Genomic DNA, 21,174 nt, shown 5'->3' with positions numbered 1-21,174 from the left:
GTGGCCAGAGTATTGGAGTTTCAGCCTCAGCATCAGTCCTTCGTATGAGTATTCAGAACTGATTTCCTTTAGGATGGACTGGTTGGATCTCCTTGCAGTCCAAGGAACTCTCAAGAGTCTTCTCCAACACCACAGTTCAAAAGCATCAATTCTTCGGTGTTCAGCTTTCTTTATAGTTCAACTCTCACATCTATACATGACTACTGGAAAAGCCATAGCTTTGACTAGATGGACCTTTGTTGGCAAAGTAGTGTCTCTGCTTTATAATACACTGGCTAGGTTTGTCACAGCTTTTCTTCCAAGGATCAAGCATCTTTTAATTTCATGGCTACAGTCACCATCTGCAGTGATTTTGGAGCCCAAGAAAATAATGTCTGTTACTGTTTCCATTGCTGCCCCAACTTCTTGCCATGAAGTGATGGGGCCACATACCATGATCTTTGTCTTTTGAATGTTGAGTTTTAAGCCAACTTTTTCACTCTCCTCTTTCACCTTCATCAAGAGGCTCTTTAGTTCCTCTTGCTTTCTTCCATAAGGGTGGTATCATCTGCATATCTGAGTTAATTGATATTTCTCCTGGCATTCTTAATTCCAGCTTGTGCTTCATCCAGCCAGGCATTTCACATTATGTACTCTGCATATAAGTTAAATAAGCAGGGTGCCAATATACATCTTTGACGTACTCCTTTCCCAATTTGGAACCAGTCCATTGTTCCATATTCAGTTCTAACTGTAGGGACTTCCCAGGTGGTCCAGTGGCTAAGACTCTGCACTCCCAATGCAGGGGGCCTGGGTTCGATCCCTGGAGAAGGACCTAGATCCCACATGCAGCAACCAAGACCCAGTGCAGCCAAATTAAAAAATAAACAAATGATTTCAGTTCTAACTGTAGCTTCTTGACCTGCATACAGGTTTCTCAGAGGCAGGTAAGCTGGTTTGGTATTCCCATCTGTTTAAGAATTTTCCACAATATTGTGATCCACACAGTCAAAGGCTTTGGCATAGTCAATGAAGCAGATGTTTTTCTGAAATTACCTTACTTTTTCTATGATTCAGCGGATGTTGGCAATTTGATCTCTTGTTCCTCTGCCTTTCCTCAATCCACCTGGAACATCTGAAAGTTCTCAGTTCATGTACTGTTGAAGCCTAGCTTGGAGACTTTTGAGCATTACTTTGCTAGCATGTGAAATGAGTGCAATTGTGCGGTAGTTTGAACATGCTTTGGCATTGCCTTTCTTTGGGATTGGAATGAAAACTGACCTTTTCTAGTCCTGTGGTCACTGCTGAGTTTTCCAAATTTGCTATCATATTGAGTGCAGCACTTTCACAGCATCATCTTTCAGGATTTGAAATAGCTCTGCTGGAATTCCCACACCTCCACTAGCTTTGTTTATAGTCGTTCTTCCTAAGGCCCACTTGACTTGGCACTCCGGGATGTCTGGCTCTAGGTGAGTGATCACACCACAGTGGTTATCTGGGTCGTGAAGATCTTTTCTGTATAGTTCTTCTATATATTCTTGCCACCTTTTCTTACTATCTTCTGCTCATTAGGTCCATAGCATTTCTGTCCTTCATCGTGCCCATCTTTGCATGAGATGTTCCCTTGGTATCTCTAATTTTCTTGAAGAGGTCTGTAGTCTTTCCCATTCTATTCTTTTCCTCAATATGTTTGCACTGATCACTGAGGAAGGCTTTCTTATCTCTCCTTGCTGTTGTTTGGAACTCTGCATTCAGATGGGTATATCTTTCCTTTTATCTTTCGCCATTCGCTTCTCTCTTCTCAGCTATTTGTAAGGCCTCCTCAGACAACCATCTTGCCTTTTGGCATTGCTTTTTCCTAGGGATGGTTTTGATCACCACCTCCTATACAATGTTACAAACCTCTGCCCATAGTTCTTCAGGCCCTCTATCTATCAGATCTAATTCCTTGACTCTATTTGTCTCTTCCACTGTTTAATCATAAGGGATTTGATTTAGGTCATACCTGAATGGTCCAGTGGTTTTCCCTACTTTCTTCAATTAAATCTGAAATTTGCAATAAGGAGTTCATGATCTGAGCCACAGTCCCTGGTCTTGTTTTTTCTGACTGTATAGAGCTTCTCCATCTTTGGCTGCAGTGAATATAATCAATCTGATTTTGGTATTGACCATCTGGTGATGTCCATGTGTAGTCTGTCTTGTGTTGTTGGAAGAGTATGTTTGGTTTGCTATGACCAGTGCATTCTCTTAGCAAAACTGTTAGCCTTTACCCTGCTTCATTCTGTACTCCAAGGCCAAACTTGCCTGTTTTACTCCAGGTACCTCTTGACTTCCTACTTTTGCATTCCAGTCCCCTATAATGAAAAGGACATCTTTTTTTGGTGTTAATTCTAGAAGGTCTTGTAGGTCTTCATAGAACCGTTCAGCTTCTTTGGCATTTGTAGTTGGGGCATAGACTTGGATTACTGTGGTATTGAATGGTTTGCCTTGGAAACGAATAGAGATCATTCTGTCATTTTTGAGGTTGTACCCAAGTACTGCATTTCAGACTCTTTTGTTGACTATGAGGGCTACTCCATTTCTTCTAAGGAATTCTTGCCCAAAGCAGTAGATATAATAGTCATCTGAATTAAGTTTGCCCATTCCAGTCCATTTTAGTTCACTGATTCCTAAAATGTTGATGTTTACTCTTGCCATTTCCTGTTTGACCACTTCCAATTTACCTTGATTCACGGACCTAACATTCCATGTTCCTATGCAATATTGTTCTTTACAGCATCAGACTTTACTTCCATCACCAGTCACATCCACAGCTGGGCGTTGTTTTCACTTTGGCTCCATCTCTTCATTCTTCTGGAGTTATTTCTTCATTTTTCTCCAGTAGCATATTGGGCACCTACTGACCTGGGGAGTTCATCTTTCAGTGTCATATCATTTCACCTTTTCATACTGTTCATGAGGTTCTCAAGGCAAGAATACTGAAGTGTTTTGCCATTGCCTTCTCCAGTGGACCACATTTTGTCAGAACCCCCCACCATGACCCGTCCATCTTAGGTGGCCCTACATAGCATGGCTCATATTTTCACTTAGTAAGACAAGGCTATGATCCAAGTGATCAGTTTGGTTAGTTTTCTGTAACTGTGGTTTCCATTCTGTCTGCCCTCTGATGGATAAGGATAAGAGGCTTGTGGAAGTTTCCTGATGGGAGTGACTGGCTGGAGGGGAATCTGGTCTTGCTCTGATGGGCAGGGCCATGCCTACACAAATATTAACTCAAAATGGACCACAGAGCTAAATGCAAGAATTAAAACTGTAAATGTTTAGAAGAAAACATAGAGTGAATTTTTATGATCTGGGCATAGGCAATCATATGTTAGAAGTAACACCAAAAGCAAAAGTGATAAAATAAAGCCTAATAAATTATACTTAATTGAAATTAAAATTTCTATACTTCAAAAGATACCAACAGGAAAGTGAAAAGACAAACCGTGGACTGAGAGAAATGTTTGCAAATCATGTGTTTGATGCAGAACTCATATCCAGACTACATGAATATTATATATTATTTTATGTTATTATAAAAAGACAGTCCAACTTTAAAATGAACAACTTGAGTAGACATTTCTTTAGATAAGGCATGTGAATGGCTAATAGGCAAATGAAAAGATGTTCAAATCATTGATCACTAGGGAAGTGCAAATTAAAACTACAATAAGATCCCACTCCACACCCACTAGAATGGCTGTAATAAAAAAAGATAATGTCAAGTGTTGGCAAGGATGTGAAGAAATTGGAAGATTGTTTTATATTCCCCATAGAGTGGTGAATATAAAGTGGTGCAGACACTTTGGAAAACAATTTGGCATTTTCTCAAGATGTTAAGTGTAAAATTATCATGTGACCCAGGAGAAATGAAGATATATGTCCACTAAAAAGCTTGTATGAGAAATTAATACAACATTATAAGTAAACTATACTTCAATAAAATACATTTTTTAAAAAGTTGTATGTGAATGTTCGAAGCACTATTATTTATAGTACTAGCCAAAACATAAACAGCTTAAACATCTGTCGTTGGTGAGTGGATAAACAAAATGTATATCCATCCTGTGCAGAAAATAGTTAAAATAAAAGACTTGACCCTGCTGTCCTCAGAAAGTCCTGTTTGTTAGGTTAGCCCTTGGCTAGCATCTGAGAACTTGGATTTGGAGAAGGTTCCCTCCATCCCCCAATTTACAATACTGGCTCACCTGTGCCTGACCTGTTTGTACAATGTGGTTTGTGCTGAAAACCTGCTTTCCTTCTGAGAGTCTGGAATTTTGGTATGTCATAGGCAGAAGGTGGTGTCTATGTAAGTTCAGTTCAGTCGCTCAGTCATGTCCAACTCTTTGCGACCCCATGAATCACAGCACACCTGACCTCCCTGTCCATCACCAACTCCCAGAGTTTACTCAGACTCATGTCCATCGAGTCAGTGATGCCATCCAGCCATCTCATCCTCTGTGGTTCCCTTCTCTTCCTACCCCCAATCCCTCCCAGCATCAGGGTCTTTTCCAGTGAGTCAACTCTTCGCATAAGGTGGCCAAAGTATTGGAGTTTCAGCTTCAGCATCAGTCCTTCCAGTGAACACCCAGGACTGAAGTAGCCCCCAATAAAAACTTTGGCTGCTGAGTCTGTAATGAATTTTCTTGGCAGACTTTTCATGTGAATTGTCAATTTCGTTGCTGGAGAAATTAAGCCCATCCTGTATGACTGCTGAGAGACAACTCTTAGAAGCTTGTGCCTGTATATTTTGACAATATTGATTCTTCCAATCCACCATAACCATATATGCAAAACAGAAAAAGAGACACAGCTGTATAGAACTGACTTGTGGACTCTGGGAGAAGGCGAGGGTGGGATGTTTCAAGAGAACAGCATTGAAACATGTATATTATCTAGGGTGAAACAGATCACCAGCCCAGGTTGGGTGCATGAGACAAGTGCTCGGGCCTGGTGCACTGGGAAGACCCAGAGGGATCGGGTGGAGAGGGAGGTGGGAGGGGGGACCGGGATGGGGAATACATGTAAATCCATGGCTAATTCATTTCAATGTATGACAAAAACTACTGTAATGATGTAAAGTAATTAGCCTCCAACTAATAAAAATAAATGGAAAAAAAATAATTTAAGGGAAAAAAAAAAAGAAGCTTGTGCCTGGTTTCCTCTGGACTTTGCCTCATGTACCTTTTCTATGTGATTGGAAATGATCTCTTGTAAGATTCATGTTGGTCTCCTCTAGGAGATTCCTCAACTTGCATTATAGGAGGCCTATCAGCTGTAGCATTGGTGATGAGTAGACCACAGGAGGCAAAGTGATAAAACCTGGGTTAGAGAACACAAATTCAATAGACTCCAGTGCCCCATATACTTTCTCTATGCCATTCGGCAGTCCTCATACAATTCTTGAATAGTACCAGAAGTTATTTCTGAAATTTTTCTGTTTTGCTATTTCTAGGAACGAATGGTGAAATTCTAAGTATTATTAATTTCAGGCATTAATTTTAAGTATTTATGTGTGTAATTTCTTTTTAATAAATTTGTAGTACCATGCTTAAAAACTTTTAGCTATTCCTTTTGTTTACAGTGGTCCAAACTCTTTAGCATAGAATCTGGTTAGGGAAATAGGGAAAGATTACATGATCAGACAATATTAGGGATAGGAAGAAACCTAAGATGTAGTAGGAAGATTAAGAAGGGACTCTGGGAAAGCTTCCTGGAAGAGGTGACATTTATGCAGAAACTCAGAGGACAGCCATCAGAAAGAAGGTGTTCCAGAAGGTCATTTGAAATTTGATTATTATGCTAATCATTTGCTCCTTACACAAATATACTGCCCTTTTTTTCTTTTAGATTCTGCACTTGAGAAGGCTCAACTAGAAATTGAGAAATTGAAAGAAAATTTGATAAAGCTGAAAGAAAATGGTGAGTAATTTTAACAGATATTGTAATATCTAATAGTAAAACATTAAACAATAATATAATTTATGTTAAGTAATATTATTAAATAATATTTAATAAATAATGATATTACTACTAGTTCTATTGTTCCTATCTCTACCATCTTATTACTGTTACTACCACTTGTTGCTTACTAACTCATATCCTATCAGGCATTTTACATGCATTATCTCTAATCCTAACATCAATGCCAAGTTGTAGTATTATTCTAACCATTTCATAGATAAAGAAACTGAGTCATGGCAAGGTTAAATGAATTATCCAGTAGCTACATTAAGTATTAGAGCTATACATCTGACTGCAAAACCTTTGATTAACACAAACAATATGTGTTTTACTGGGACCACTGAGGTTAAGACACTGTATAATGCATTTAACAACACCTCACCCTAACTTGGCTATGTATAAATGACACTAGCTACAGTGAAATACAATGAAATTTGAGTGTTATAATGATAGTAGCTACAAAAATAATTTAAAATATGTTTACTGGTTTTATACTTATAAAACTGGTAATATAAAACTGGTTTAATAGTTATAAAACTAGGTTTATTTACCCTGTGATGTTATAATTTATAATAAGTAACATGTATTTGGTCTTCACCCTAATAAAGGTGTCTTTTGTCTTGACAGTGAAGACTCTTGGAAAGTCCCTAGGTAACCACAGGATAAGCTTCCCTGGTGGCTCAGTGGTAAAGAATCCACCCGCAGAAGACGCAGAAGATGTGGGTTCAGTCCCTAGGTCAGGAAGATCCCCTGGAGGAGGAAGTGGCAGCCCACTCCAGTATTCTTGCCTGGGAAATCCCACAGACAGAGCAGCCTGGTGGGCTACAGTCCATGTGGTCACAGAGTCGGACAGGACTGAGCGACTGAACACACACACACACGCACGCACATTGACAACATTATTTCAGGTCAGGGTAGATAAGGGTTGGATGAGAATATCCGTTCTAAACCTAACTGTAGAGGTTGATTTTTTAAATACTAATTTTATTTATTTATTTATTATTGACTGTGCTGGGTCTGTGTTACCTCATGAGCTTTTCTCTAGTTATGGAGAGCAGGGACTCCTCTCTAGTTGCAGTGCGTGGGCTTCTGCTTGCAGAGCACGGGCTTTAGGGTACCACGGCTTCAGAGCCGTGGGCTCAATAGCGGCTCCCAGGCACTAGAGCACAGGCTCAATAGTTGTGGTGCTTGGGCCTAGTTGCTCTGCGGCATGTGGAATTTTCCCAGATCAGGGATAGAACTCATGTCTCTTGCATTGGCAGGCAGATTCTTTACCAGTGAGCCACCAGGGAAGCCCTAGCTTGATGTTTTAAAAAACAAAAAGTCTGTATTCCATTTGTGATAAGCAGAACAGAACTAATTTTAGTGACCTATGTAAAATATGCCATTATTCAACTGTATTTTTAAGATTTGTGAAAATTAAAAATACTGGTAATATATAGTATAGAGAAATAGACAATGCTATTTTGAAAACATAGCTTTGTACAATCTTTCTGAAGAATAATTTGGCAGGCTCTGTCAAATTTTTTATATGCGCGTGTCTTCTGATCCCACTATGTCATTTCTTTCTGGGGATTAACTTTTTTGGAAATAATGTCATAAGGACTTAGAGATTGATGAACAAGAAAAATCCTTGTATAATTGTTTACAAGAATAAGCATTGGCAGCAAATCTAAATCTTCATCAGTAGGAGGAAAGTGAGATTGAAATGGCAATTTGGACAGTGGTTTACTATGCAGAACAAAATGAGATACTGCATTAACAAATCATAGTATATTAATAAGATGGACTCAAAAGGAACAAACTATCAATAAAATACAGATGAATCCCCTGAATACTGTATATATTGAGTGAAAGTAGCCTGAAACAAACATATGTGTTTTTTAAGATTTAATTTATATGAAAACCAAGAATGAGCGAAGCTATTAATAGTCTGTGATAGAAGTCAGAAAGTGACTGTAGGGGTGGGTGGGAGTGGAGAACTAACTGAAAAGGATTTGAGGGTATGTTATGGTGTGATGAAAATATTCTGTATCTTTTAGAAGGCAAGTTCACAGGTATATAAAATTCTCAAAATTCATTAAACTGAACATTAATGATATGTTTGCTATATTGTATATAAATTATATCTCAATTTAAAAATAGTTCCACATAAGAAATGAAAAATGACTTTAGGTGAATTATCCTGTAAAGATATCCATGATGTATTCACAGGTGGTAAATTTGCAGACAGTGTTGTATAGCATTGTTCAAATTTTTTTAAACTGCATGTGCAAAAGTTAGAACAAACCTTGCCTTCCATATATGTATATGGATTGTAAATTTTTTTTTCCTTTTTGGCGTGTTTTCAGCATTTTTCAAGTTAAAAATTCACATGCTAAGGAGAAAGGGGGGATAGCAAGGGAAACGAAAAAATGAAGAAAGAAAAAATTAATACAAGTTAAAAACCAAACAGGCAATGAAGAAGGAAGACAAAGGAAACTTTACAGCAACAAAAGAAAAACAGGAAAAACATAAGTGAAAAAAAGAAACAGCTGCTGATCCAAGAAAATTACCGGCAACAAGTTTATACTATTGAAACTTTGATGAGTGCTAGAAAGAGCAGATCTCAACATGAGGTGCTATAAGTGGTGAGAGTGACCTACAGGCAGAGGTGCTACAGGAGAAAGATGATTTTGATGAATTAATCTGATTTCACTTGGATAGTCTGTCTGTTTGCTGCTCCTAGCTCAGTGCATCAGCTGTCTATGGGGGTCCTAACAAGTGCAAGAGAAGTACCAAGAAATACATGAGGTGTGTAAGAGAGACTTCCCAGGTGGTGCTTGTGGTTAAGAACCCACCTGCCAGTGCAGGAGACATAAAAGCTGCGGGTTCAATCCCTGGGCTGAGAAGATCCCCTGGAGGAGGGCATGGCAACCCACTTCAGTATTCTTGTCTGGAGAATCCCATGAACAGAGGAGCCTAGCGGGCTACAGTCCACGGGTTCACAAAGAGTTGGACATGGCTGACGCGACTGAGCATACACGCATGTAAGAGAGGTGGGACCACAGGAGCTTAGGCAGATGATTTTCTTGGTCATTTAGGTTTTAAATGTTTTAAATTGTTTTAAAATTCCAGGTACTGGAAGAACCTCTATTGCTGGAAACACTACTCTGAAAAAGTCCAACTCATTAGAATGGCATGAGAATTGAAGAAACATTCTGTTCTGCTTCATGAGTTGGTATAACATTTTAGGGTTGGACTTGAGAGTCTAGCAGCTCTTCTTTGCAGAGAATCACATGTGCAGAGACATGGTAGAACTGACAAGAACAGCAGGAAATAGTACTTCCTCAGTTTTTAGACTTAATGCCCCCAAATTAAAACTTCAATCCATGGACTTCCTTGGTTGTCCAGTAGTGAAGAATCTGCCTTCCAATACAGGGGACACAGGCTGGATCGCTAGTCCAAGAGGATCGCACATGCTGTGGGGCATCTAAGCTTGTGTACCACAACTACTGAGGCTGTGCTTCGCAAGAGAATCCACTGCACTGAGAAGCCTGCACACCTTTGCAGAGTAGCACCCGCTCTCAGCAGCTAGAGAAATCCCATGCACAACATCGAAGACCTAGTGCAGCCAAAAATAAATTAATTTGAAAAAACTTCAGTCCAATTGAATCAATTGCATTTTCTTTGTTTTAGACTCAATTGACCTACAGAAAGCAAAGGAACATAATCAGAGACTGGATGAGGAAATTCTGGCTCTAAGAAATCGGGTTCGATCACTTGACTCAGAAAAAAAAGTACTTGGAGAAGAGGTAAGTTGTTTAATTAAATTCGTTCCTAGAGTTAATTTAAATGTGTATAGACTAACAGCAATTAGAGCAGTCTAGATGGATACATCATCCACTGCTTGTTAGTGAAGTCTGATTCTGGTGGCTGTAACAATGCCAGGTAGATGCCAGACTTTGACCTGGATGCTTTGTATCAGTATTTCTGCTTCATACATTTTAACCACATATGCTGAACAGTAATGTTATTGCTGTTGCGATGCTGGGAGGGATTGGGGGCAGGAGGAGAAGGGGACGACAGAGGATGAGATGGCTGGATGGCATCACTGACTCGATGGACATGAGTTTGAGTAAACTCCGGGAGTTGGTGATGGACAGGGAGTCCTGGCGTGCTGCGATTCATGGGGTTGCAAAGAGTCGGACACGACTGAGCAACTGAACTGATTGTGCTTTAATTTAGGATCTTTTCTTTTTAATAAGGATTTAGATGATAGTTTATACTTTTCAGATTTACCAAAGTTTGAGGTTGTTAATACTAAACACTTAGTTGTGTTATGTTTTTGAACCATTTTTAATATGTACTTCTAAGTTCTAGATACACTATATGTTACTTCAATTTTAGTTATATTCATTTCACAATCATATCTCTAGTATCTAATACAATGCCTGGCACACACTGTAAGTGTTCAAGAAATTTTATTGCAAGAATGAGTAATTCAATCTCAAAAATATACAAGCAACTCCTGCAGCTCAATTCCAGAAAAATAAATGACCCAATCAAAAAATGGGCCAAAGAACTAAACAGACATTTCTCCAAAGAAGACATACAGATGGCTAACAAACACATGAAAAGATGCTCAACATCACTCATCATCAGAGAAATGCAAATCAAAACCACAATGAGGTACCATTACACGCCAGTCAGAATGGCTGCTATCCAAATATCTACAAGCAATAAATGCTGGAGAGGGTATGGAGAAAAGGGAACCCTCTTACACTGTTGGTGGGAATGCAAACTAGTACAGCCACTATGGAGAACAGTGTGGAGATTCCTTAAAAAACTGGAAATAGAACTGCCATATGACCCAGCAGTCCCACTTCTGGGCATACACACCAAGGAAACCAGATCTGAAGGAGACACGTGTACCCCAATGTTCATCGCAGCACTGTTTATAATTGCCAGGACATGGAAGCAACCTAGATGCCCATCCTCAGACGAATGGATAAGGAAGCTGTGGTACATATACACCATGGAATATTACTCAGCCATTAAAAAGAATTCATTTGAATCAGTTCTAATGAGATGGATGAAACTGGAGCCCATTATACAGAGTGAAGTAAGCCAGAAAGATAAAGACCAATACAGTATACTAATGCATATATATGGAATTTAAAAAGATGGTAATGATAACCCTATATGCAAAACAGAAAAAGAGACACAGATGTACAGAACAGACTTTTAGACTCTGTGGGAGAAGGTGAGGGTGGGATGTTCTGAGAGAATAGCATTGAAACAAGTATACTATCAAGGGTGAAACAGATCACCAGCCCAGGTTGGATGCATTAGACAAGTGCTCAGGGCAAGTGCTCTGGGAAGACCCAGAGGGATGGGATGGAGAGGGAGGCAGGAGGGGGGATTGGGGTGGGGAACACATGTAAATCCATGGCTGATTCATGTCAATGTATGGCAAAAACCACTACAATATTGTAAAGTAATTAGCCTCCAACTAATAAAAATAAATTGAAAAAAATAAAAAAAGAGTAATTCATTAGGATGGATGGCTATTATCAAAACAATAAAAAATAACAAGTGTTGATGAGGGTATTGAGAAATTTGAACTCTTTCTATATTGTTAAGAATGTAAAATGGTACAGACACGCTTGAAAACAGTATGTACTCCCTTTAAAAATTAAACATAGAGTTACCAGCAGTTCTGCTTCTGGGTATATGCCCAAAAGAATTGAAAGCAGGCACTTGAACAGAGATTTACTCACTCATGTTCATAGCCAAAACGTTGAAGCAACTCAAGTATCCATTGACAGATGAATGGATAAACAAAGTATGGTGTGTATGTATGTGTGTGTGTGTGTATATATATATAATAGCTCCTTAAAAAGAAAAGAAATTTTACCATATGTTACAACATAGGTGAAACTTGAAGCCATTATGCTACTTAAAATAAACAAGTCACACAAAGACAAATAGTGTATGATTCCATTTATATGAGGTACCTAAAGTAGTGAAGCATCACAGAGACATGAAGTAGAATGGTGGTTTCCAGGGGCTGTGGGGAAGGGCAGCATGAGGAGCTAGTGTTTAATGATTACGGAGTTTCAGTTTTGCAAGATGAGAACTCTGGAGATAGGTGGTGGTGACGGTTACACAATAATGTGAATGTGTTTAGTGCTTCTCAGCTATATACTTAAAAATGGTTAAAATGGGGACTTGCTCCGTAGACGTCGGGGTCGAGGAAGCCGTGAGGCCGGAGCTTAGGTCGGGGAGGGGATGGAGCGCTGAGCCGTTAACGCCTGCCAGGCTGTCCGCCTCTCTGCCTGTTACTGCCGTCACGTCCTCGTTTGACACTTCCCTGGAGTCTTAATTTTGGAGGAAATATCTGGTAAACAATATGACTGAGTTCTGGCTTATATCAGTTCCTGGGGAGAAAACATGTCAGCAAACATGGGAGAAATTGCATGCGGCAACTACGAAGCAACAGTAACCTTGCAGTTTCTTCAAAGTTCAACATTCCTGACTTAAAGGTTGGCACACTTGATGTCCTGGTTGGTTTGTCAGATGAACTGGCTAAACTGGATGCATTTGTAGGAGGGGTGGTTAAGAAAGTGGCTCAATATATGGCTGACGTATTGGAGGACAGTAAAGATAAAGTTCAGGAGAACCTGTTGGCCAATGGAGTTGACTTGGTTACTTATATAACAAGGTTTCAGTGGGACATGGCTAAATATCCAATCAAGCAGTCCCTGAAAAATATTTCTGAAATAAGTGCCAAGGGTGTGACTCAGATTGACAATGACTTGAAATCTCGAGCATCCGCATACAACAACCTGAAAGGGAATCTTCAGAATTTGGAATGAAAGAATGCAGGGAGTTTGCTAACTCAAAGTCTAGCAGAAATTGTGAAGAAGGATGACTTTGTTCTTGACTCAGAATATCTCATCACATTACTGGTCGTAGTTCCCAAGTTAAACCACAATGACTGGATTAAACAGTATGAAACACTAGCTGAAATGGTAGTTCCAAGGTCTAGCAATGTTCTCTCAGAAGACCAAGACAGTTACCTATGTAATGTCACCTTGTTTAGGAAGGCAGTTGATGACTTCAGACACAAAGCCAGGGAAAACAAGTTCATTGTCCGTGACATCCAGTATAATGAAGAGGAGATGAAAGCAGACAAAGAAGAAATGAGTAGGCCTTCTACTGACAAGAAAAAGCGATTTGGACCACTGGTACGGTGGCTGAAAGTGAATTTCAGTGAGGCGTTTATTGCATGGATTCATGTGAAAGCTCTGAGGGTTTTTGTCGAGTCTGTTTTGAGGTATGGCTTGCCAGTGAACTTCCAAGCAATGCTCCTTCAGCCCAATAAGAAAACAATGAAGAAACTAAGAGAAGTATTATATGAATTGTATAAACATCTAGATAGCAGCGCAGCAGCTATTATTGATGCTCCTGTGGATATTCCAGGCTTAAACCTGAGTCGACAGGAATACTACCCCTGTGTGTACTATAAGATCGATTGCAACTTGCTGGAACTCAAGTGAAACGAGCCCCGCAGACAGCCCTGTCCCCGTGTGGTGTTGGTGTTTGCTAACAGACGCGGGCTGCCGTAGGGCCGCACTCCTAACTCTCTTACCCCTTGCTTGCTGCTCACCTCCTCTCCTAGGCGCCTTCTCCAGTAGCGGTCCATTTTGCAACATTTTCTTTTTAAAAGGAAACTGTATGTCTTGTTTCTTTTTATTGATCAGGTCTGTAAATGTGTACTGAAAAAAAAATCAGAGTTTATTTATGAACTGAATAGTTTATTTAAAAAGAAGGTCTTTTTTCATCCATATTGTGGTATGCATTAATTCCATTTGTTACTGTTGTGACAAAAGCCTTGTTTACAAGGAAATGGTGTAAACAGTTATGCCATTTTGTTCACTGTATTTAGTAGACATAATTGTTTAATAGTTACTGAATTGTGATGTAAGGAAATGTGACAATATTCAGATATGTGCTTTCTGAATGTTTCAAATTACAATCTCTGAGCACTGTTGACACCCACAGGAGAGAATAAAATTACCTGTGCAAAAAAAAAAAAAAAAGGTTAAAATGGTAAATTTTGTGTTATGTATATTTTATCATAATTTTAAAATGCAATCATAAGAATGAAGAAACACTGTTCAAGTTGTCTAAATCTCTATAAATTTGTACATATAATACTGATAAAATATATTCAATGTATGTTAAACATGTTTGTGTATGTTCTATATATATATACACATATATATTTATATACGTTTGCTCAGTCATGTCCAGCTCTTTCTTAACCCCATGGACGGGAGCCCATCAGGCTCCTGTGTCCATAGAATTCTCCAGGCAAGAATGCTAGAGTGGGTAGCCATTACCTTCTCCAGGGGATCTTCCCTACCCAGGGATTGAACCTGGGTTTACTGCACTGCAGGAGGATTCTTTGCCAACTGAGCCACCAGGGAAACCTCCCCCACCCCCAAAGGGGGGGGGGGGGGAATATATATATATACATGCAAAGAGTCAGACGTGACTGGGCGACTGAACAAGAACACACATACATACATGTGAGATAAAGTTCAGGAAGAGTATATCCCAAACATTGTTAGTTCTGGAGAGGGAAATGGAATTGTGGGGCAAAGTTATGTGAAGGAAAAGATCGTTTTTTACTCTATATACCTATATGTTTAAATTTTTCACAAAAAGAATGTATTCATGTATAACCTATATATTTTTAAAATAAAGCAAACCCCCCCCCACTGTGTATTTAAAATGCTTTTGTATTTCAGGTTGAACGACTTAAAAGAGGAACGTGTGACTCTCAACAGAATAAGCATCTTGGAAACCACTCTCCTGGAAAAACTGTGGGTACTGAACAGAAAGTTGAGGTATTAAAGTTCTGTAATTTCTGACTTCTCATTTTGAAGTGAGCTGCATTTTACACAATGCACCAGAGCACTGGGTTCTGAGCACAGGCTACTCTTTTCTTGCCTGCCATTTGCTATTGCTTTGCCAGAGTGTGGTAAATGTGAGTACAGAGGATAGGATATGTTTCTGTTCACTTCCTCCCCACAGGGAATGATTAATATGAAAAATATAATGGGTTTCGATAAAGAAAAAAGAATCCTACAAAAATACAACCAGTATGGGCATTTTTAATCATCAAAATGAAGTTGCTTTGTAGAGTCAACCAGTGGTAGGGGAGGGGTAGTGGGAACCACATATCAGAGAGAACTAATGTGGTTTAGGCTCCAGTGTGCACAGCCTGCAGTCTTTTCAGCACAGTCAGCCTCTGAAGTGGTGGTCAAAATGATCAAACACGAGGCAGATTGTAGCAAGAGCCGGTGTATCACAGAGAGGTGGTTTCAGACTTTGAGCTCAGAGAGGTGGTTTTGCTGCAGCCTTTCTCTTGTACGCCTAAGATGAGTAACGTTCCTTGTTGCTGAGGGATCTCCTCCACTGGAACTTGTCTTTTTTACTGTAACTCCCTGGGCCCTATACCCGCCACCTCCTCGGTATCAAGGAAATTATAGCCACCGGATTTCTTGATGCCCTATCCAAGGAGCCAATGTTCTTCTTGTCTTCCAAAACTCTTTCCCAGGTAATGATGCATTTTGTAGGAATGAAGGAAAGAAGGAAAGGTAGGAAGGAAAGAAGGTGGAGGAAGAAAAGAATGAAGGAAGGAGGGTGCTGGAGGGAGGAAAGAAAAGGGGGAAGAAAGGGAAGAAGGAATTTCCAGGCAAGGTTTCAGATTGTCTATCAGAATTTCTCCCAGGCAACCCAGAATGGTGGCACTCTGATTTGAAGTTGACTTAATTAACTTCTTATTTATCCTTCTAGTATATCTTTATTCATATAGAAGCATTTTGAATATTTATTTAGATTTCCTCTTATTTATTCAGATTTCCTCCTTTCCTTCCTTTTTTTTCTTTCTTTTTTTACTAAAATGCCTCTGGAGATCCTTCCATATCATACAAAGAGATCTCCCTCATTGTTTAAAGCAGCTAGCATTAGAGTCACAAAAATGGGATTATAAGGTTAGAGTGTAGATGCATCAGTAATTTTGGTCAATGTTGCCAGATACTGCCCAGTGGAAATTGCATCATTTTCCTTTTCCCTCAGCAGTGTATGAGAAAGATAGTTTCCCAAAGATTCACTAACTGAATATATTGTCAAATATTTGCATTTAGTAAACATGCAGATGTTTATGAAATCTTTACCAAATGCAAATGAGAATGGGTATCTCAGTGTAGTTTTCATTTCAATCATCTAGTGGTAGTGAGATTGAGCATTTTTCAAATGTTTAAAACTTATTTGTTTCTTTTATAAAATTAACTTCATTAAAATATTTAATACAGTATAAACATACATATTTTAAGAGTTGAGTTCAATGAGCTTTGACAAATGCATACATCTGTATAACCACAACCATTGCAATCAAGAAAATAAGATATTCGTTAACCTAAAATGTTCCCTCACCTTTTGCTATCAGTGCCTCCCACTCTGCCACTTTCTATGACCATACCATTTCTAGAATTTTAAATAAATAGAATCATCTAGTATATACTCTTGTGTTTGGCTTCTTTCACTTATTAATATAATAATGCTTTTGAGATTTATCCATGTTGTTTCCTGTATAAGTAGTTCATTTTTAAACTGCTGAGTAATATTCCTGTATATATAGATATATGATGCATTGTTTATCTAGCCACTGGTTAATAGATAGTCAGGTTGTTTTCAGCTATTATGAAAAAGCTGCTACTAGTATTCACATACCAGTCTGGTTTTTTTCCCCTCTTAGATAAATACCTAGCAGTGGAATTACTGAATCACAGAGCAAGTGCGTGTTTAACTTTATAAGAAACTGTCAGATTGTCTTCCACTTTGTGATGAATAATGTTGGTATGAACATTCATGTACAAAATTTTGTGTGAACAAGTTTTCATTTTTCTTCAATATGTACATAGGAGTGGAATTGCTGTGTCATATATTAATTCTATATTTAACTTTTCATAGAACTGCTAGACTATTTTCCAAAACAGTTGTACCATCTAACATTCCCACCAGCAGTGTATGAGCGCTCCAGTTTCTCCATGTCTTACCAACACTTGTTACATTTTGTCTCTTTTATTATAGCCATCTTAGTGGGTATGAAGTAATATCTCAGTATAATTTTGATTTGCATTTCCTGATTGACTAATGATACTGAGTATATTTTCTTATGCTCATTGGCCATTTCTTGAGCTCATCATTACCTTACACAGGTCCACATTTCCATCTGGTGCCATACTTCTTCAGCCCAAAGAACATTGATTAACATTTCTTCTAGTGCAGATATAGTGATAAGCTTTCTGATTTTGTTTGTCTGCAAAAGTCTTTGTTTTACTTATTTTTTTTCTATTTTTCCTTTACTGTAGTAAAGTACATAAAACAGAAAATTTACCTTGTTAAAGATTTTTAAATGTACAGTTCAGTGATATTCAGTTCAGTTCAGTTCAGTAACTCAGTCGTGTCCAACTCTTTGCAACCCCATGAACTGCAGCACGCCAGGCCTCCCTGTCCATCACTAATTCCCAGAGTCCACCTAAACCCATGTCCATTGAGTCAGTGATGCCATCCAACCATCTTATCCTCTGTCGTCCCCTTCTCCTCCTGCCCTCAATCTTTCCCAGCATCAGGGTCTTCACCACCATCCACCTCTAGACCTTTCTTCATCTTGCAAAACTGAAACTCTATACCCATTAAACAATAACTCCTTTTTTGCCAAAAGTTTTCACTTTCATCTCAGATTCAAAGGATTTGTTAACAAAATAAGCCACTCATTATATACAAATAAATAATACAGAAATATGTTAGAGAATTATCTAGCTTACTTTCAACATAGTAACATTAACAGAAAAGAGAAATAGAAAGAGCAGAGAATACATCACCAAATTGGGTTTTGACCAACATCCAGACTTAAACAGCACTGGGAAGTCCTGTGTCACAGCACATCTGGAGTCCCAATTGGGAAAGGGTCCCAGGCAGCATGCTGGCTCCATGGGTGAGACTTCAGAGACTGCAGTTCAGGGTTCCCACTTATAATCCCAGGACGGATGCAAACTGGTATCATCATCAGTCTGTGACCACATTGCGAGCCTGGTTTCCTGTTAATGCTGTTTGTTTTGTTTTGTAAAACTTGGAAGTTGCTAAGCCTGGGATGAGATGGTTGGATGGCATCACTGACTTGATGGACATGAGTTTGAGTAAGCTCCAAGAGTTGGTGATGGACAGGGAAGCCTGGCGTGCTGCAGTTCATGCGGTCTCAAAGAGTCAGACATGACTGAGCAACTGAACTGAACTGAACTGAAGCCTGGGGCTTGGTTAGCCAGGCCCCCTTCAGGGGCTCAACAATCTCAAGATTCTTCCCCCATCTTGTCTATGGTGCTGCAAGTTTTGCACTCACAACAGGCAGTCACTCCTAGTCAGGGCAGTGTCCAAGCAGGTTTTAAAAGATTTAAAGGTTTAAAACAAGATCAGAGGCCTTCCCTGCTTTGTCTCTGAAGCCTAAACAAGAGTATTTATTTAATTTCCCTAACACTCCTCATTCTGCCCTTCTCTCCCAGCCTTGGCAACCACCATTCTACTTTCTTTCTCTATGGTTTTGACTACTCTGAGTACCTCATGTAAGTGGAATCATACAGTGTTTGTTTTATTGTGACTTTCTTACTTCAGTTAGCATGATGTCTTCAAATTTCATCAGTGTCATAGCATATGTAATTTTAATATGATGTATTAATCTTTTAAATCATGTAAAAAACAAAAAGTAGAGTTGCAAGCTATTGTTGCAATAGTACTAGCTTTTATAATTGGTCCTATATTTACCTTTACTGCGATCTTTATCTTTTCGTATGGCTTTGAGTGACTGTCTAGTACCCTTTGATTTCACTCTATATGAGTCCCTTTAGGATTTCTCATAGGGCAGGTCTAGTGGTAGCAAAGTCTCTCAACTTTTGTTGATCTGTGAATGTCTTCATTTCTTCCTCACTCTTGAAAAGACAGCTTTGCTGGATATGGGATTCTTAGTTGACAGGTTTTTTTTCTTTCAGCATTTTGAATATGTCAGCCCACTGCCTTCTGGTCACTAAAGCTTCTAATGAGAAATCTGATGATCTCATTGAGGATCCATTGTATATGACGAGTCACTTCTGTCTTGCTGTGCTTTCAAGATTATTTGTCTTTGTCTTTTAGTAGTATGATTCTGCTGTGTCTCAGCGTGGGTCTCTTTGAGTTTATCCGTCTTGCAGCTCACTGAGCTTGTTGGATATTTATATCTATGTCTTTAATCAAATCATCCTTTTCTTTTGTTTTTAATGGTGACCATGTTTGTGGCCCACCCTTGTTCTGTCATTCATAAGTCAACCTGAAGGAGGCTGCTCTAGGAAGCAACACCAAGATGAACTTGGAATTACAAGAGTTGTCCTTCACAGGGGTAATACCTGTGAAGGATAAAAGGAAGGAGTAGACATGGACAGACAAAACCTTCGGGTCATAATATAGTTCTCACATCTGTTCAAGAAAAGAGAAAAAGCAGGAAAATTGGTTAAGAAGAGCCTGACTATCTTGCAGCCCTGAGAAGTCTAGCCCAGGCCACCAGGGGGCTTTGGCACAGTAATAACATGTAGAGGATCCACACTTGGCCAGAAATGGCCAGGCTTTCTTATTTTCACTGTGCTCAGTCATTCACTGGAGGCTGCCTGGAAAGAATGCGGCGTGTTCTTTCTTGAAGTGAGTTATGATACCTTCTGGCCCTTTGTATCACGGAATTCTTGACAATAGAGAAGACCCTTGTAGAATAATTGGTTAATCTATCTTCCTCTATGATAGACGTTGTCTATGACATTCTGGATAAATAAGAATCTATCTTATTTTAAAAGATGTGCCAAAAAGAAGATCATACAGTTTTTCTCCCTAAAGTATTGGAAAATTTTTTCTGTCTCATCTCAATTGTCTAGGCTATGATAGAAACCAGTTTTCTTTTCCTGGTCATTAAGGCTTGAATTATGTGTGGGTTTCTAAAATAATAAAACTTTATATCGACTCTCACTGATCCTCTCACCTACTTCATCCCACACAGAGCCAGCTGGAAAGGGGCACTGAGGAACACTGTAAGTAAATGCTTCTTCTCTATAAAGTAGAAGGTCTCTAAAATTAGAGAAGTTACTTAAGAAATAAGTAGTCAATTATACTTAAATGATTTTTAAAGTCATTTCCTGAGGAAAGAGGATGTAACTATAAATAGATTTTTGCTTTCAAAGTTCTCTCTTAATCTTTCATGAAGAAAAAACCTCAAGCTTCCTTGATTATGTTTAGCTGGATGGATATCAATAACTATTAACTCAAGGGTCCTTCTCAGTAGGGGAATGAAGGGAACTGTGTACTGTAATCAGTAGGGAGACAATAACAGCACTTTTCCTTGAGCTCATTTCCACCTTTTGACCTAGTGCCTTGCTTTCCTTGTCATGGATCTTCATCTTTCAGACAGGTGTTGGGAAAGTGAAAGTTACTCAGTTGTGTCTGACTCTTTGCAACCCCATTAACTGTAGCCTGGCAGGCTTCTCTGTCTATGGAATTCTCCAGGCAAGAATACTGGGATGGCTAGCCTTTCCCTTCTCCAGGGGATCTTCCCAGCCCAGGAATCGAACTGGGATCTCCTGCATTGCAGGTGGATTCTCTACCAGCTGAGCTGCCAGGGAAGATGCCAGGTACTCAGTGTCTTATGCAATTATCCTGACCTCTAGCAACTTTATTTTCTGCGTCCTACACAAAGTAAGTAAAGGGATAGAAACTAATATTTGAGTACCTATAATGTTTCAGTGACTTCACTGGGAGTGGGGGGGTTGACATAATTCACTTAAGGTTAGCAAGCCTTTGGAGAGCTTAAATATTGTTCGCCTTCCTTTACAGATGAGGAAACCAAGATCACAGATGCACAAATGTAGAAGTCAAGATTTCAGATTTCAGCTGACTACAAAGCTCTTTTTTTTTTTTTTTTTTTTGGCCACTATAATTTCCAAACTGTGTTTCAGAGATTCTTGCTGTTTGTAGGTGCAAATCTCTAGGTCTTCTACCTCCACATCAGCCAGAGACGCCTCCATTTGTGGACACTCTGTAGTGTCTCCATAAGAATTCTTCTGA

General features: G+C 39.1%; 1 protein-coding gene and 1 pseudogene across 8 annotated transcripts in view; both read left to right on the top strand.

The window, feature by feature from the left end:
* Positions 1 to 21,174, top strand: part of CCDC30 (coiled-coil domain containing 30) — a 119,872-nt gene that overhangs the window by 33,221 nt on the left and 65,477 nt on the right. For 7 of the 8 annotated variants that reach the window (XM_070468330.1, XM_070468328.1, XM_070468333.1 and 4 more), the window contains 3 exons: positions 5,872 to 5,943; positions 9,664 to 9,779; positions 14,787 to 14,885. In XM_070468330.1, the coding sequence (XP_070324431.1) occupies positions 5,872 to 5,943; positions 9,664 to 9,779; positions 14,787 to 14,885 (287 nt within the window). Of the gene's footprint in view, positions 1 to 5,871; positions 5,944 to 9,663; positions 9,780 to 14,786; positions 14,886 to 18,290; positions 20,806 to 21,174 lie in introns of those variants that run through there. The other variant, XM_070468335.1, reaches the window with a different exon arrangement.
* On the top strand, positions 12,202 to 14,072 carry LOC139035262 (V-type proton ATPase subunit C 1 pseudogene; annotated as a pseudogene).

The sequence above is a fragment of the Odocoileus virginianus genome, chromosome 5, assembly GCF_023699985.2.
Source record: "Odocoileus virginianus isolate 20LAN1187 ecotype Illinois chromosome 5, Ovbor_1.2, whole genome shotgun sequence".
Classification (NCBI taxonomy): domain Eukaryota; kingdom Metazoa; phylum Chordata; class Mammalia; order Artiodactyla; family Cervidae; genus Odocoileus; species Odocoileus virginianus.
This window is presented reverse-complemented; position numbering and strand designations above follow the sequence as displayed.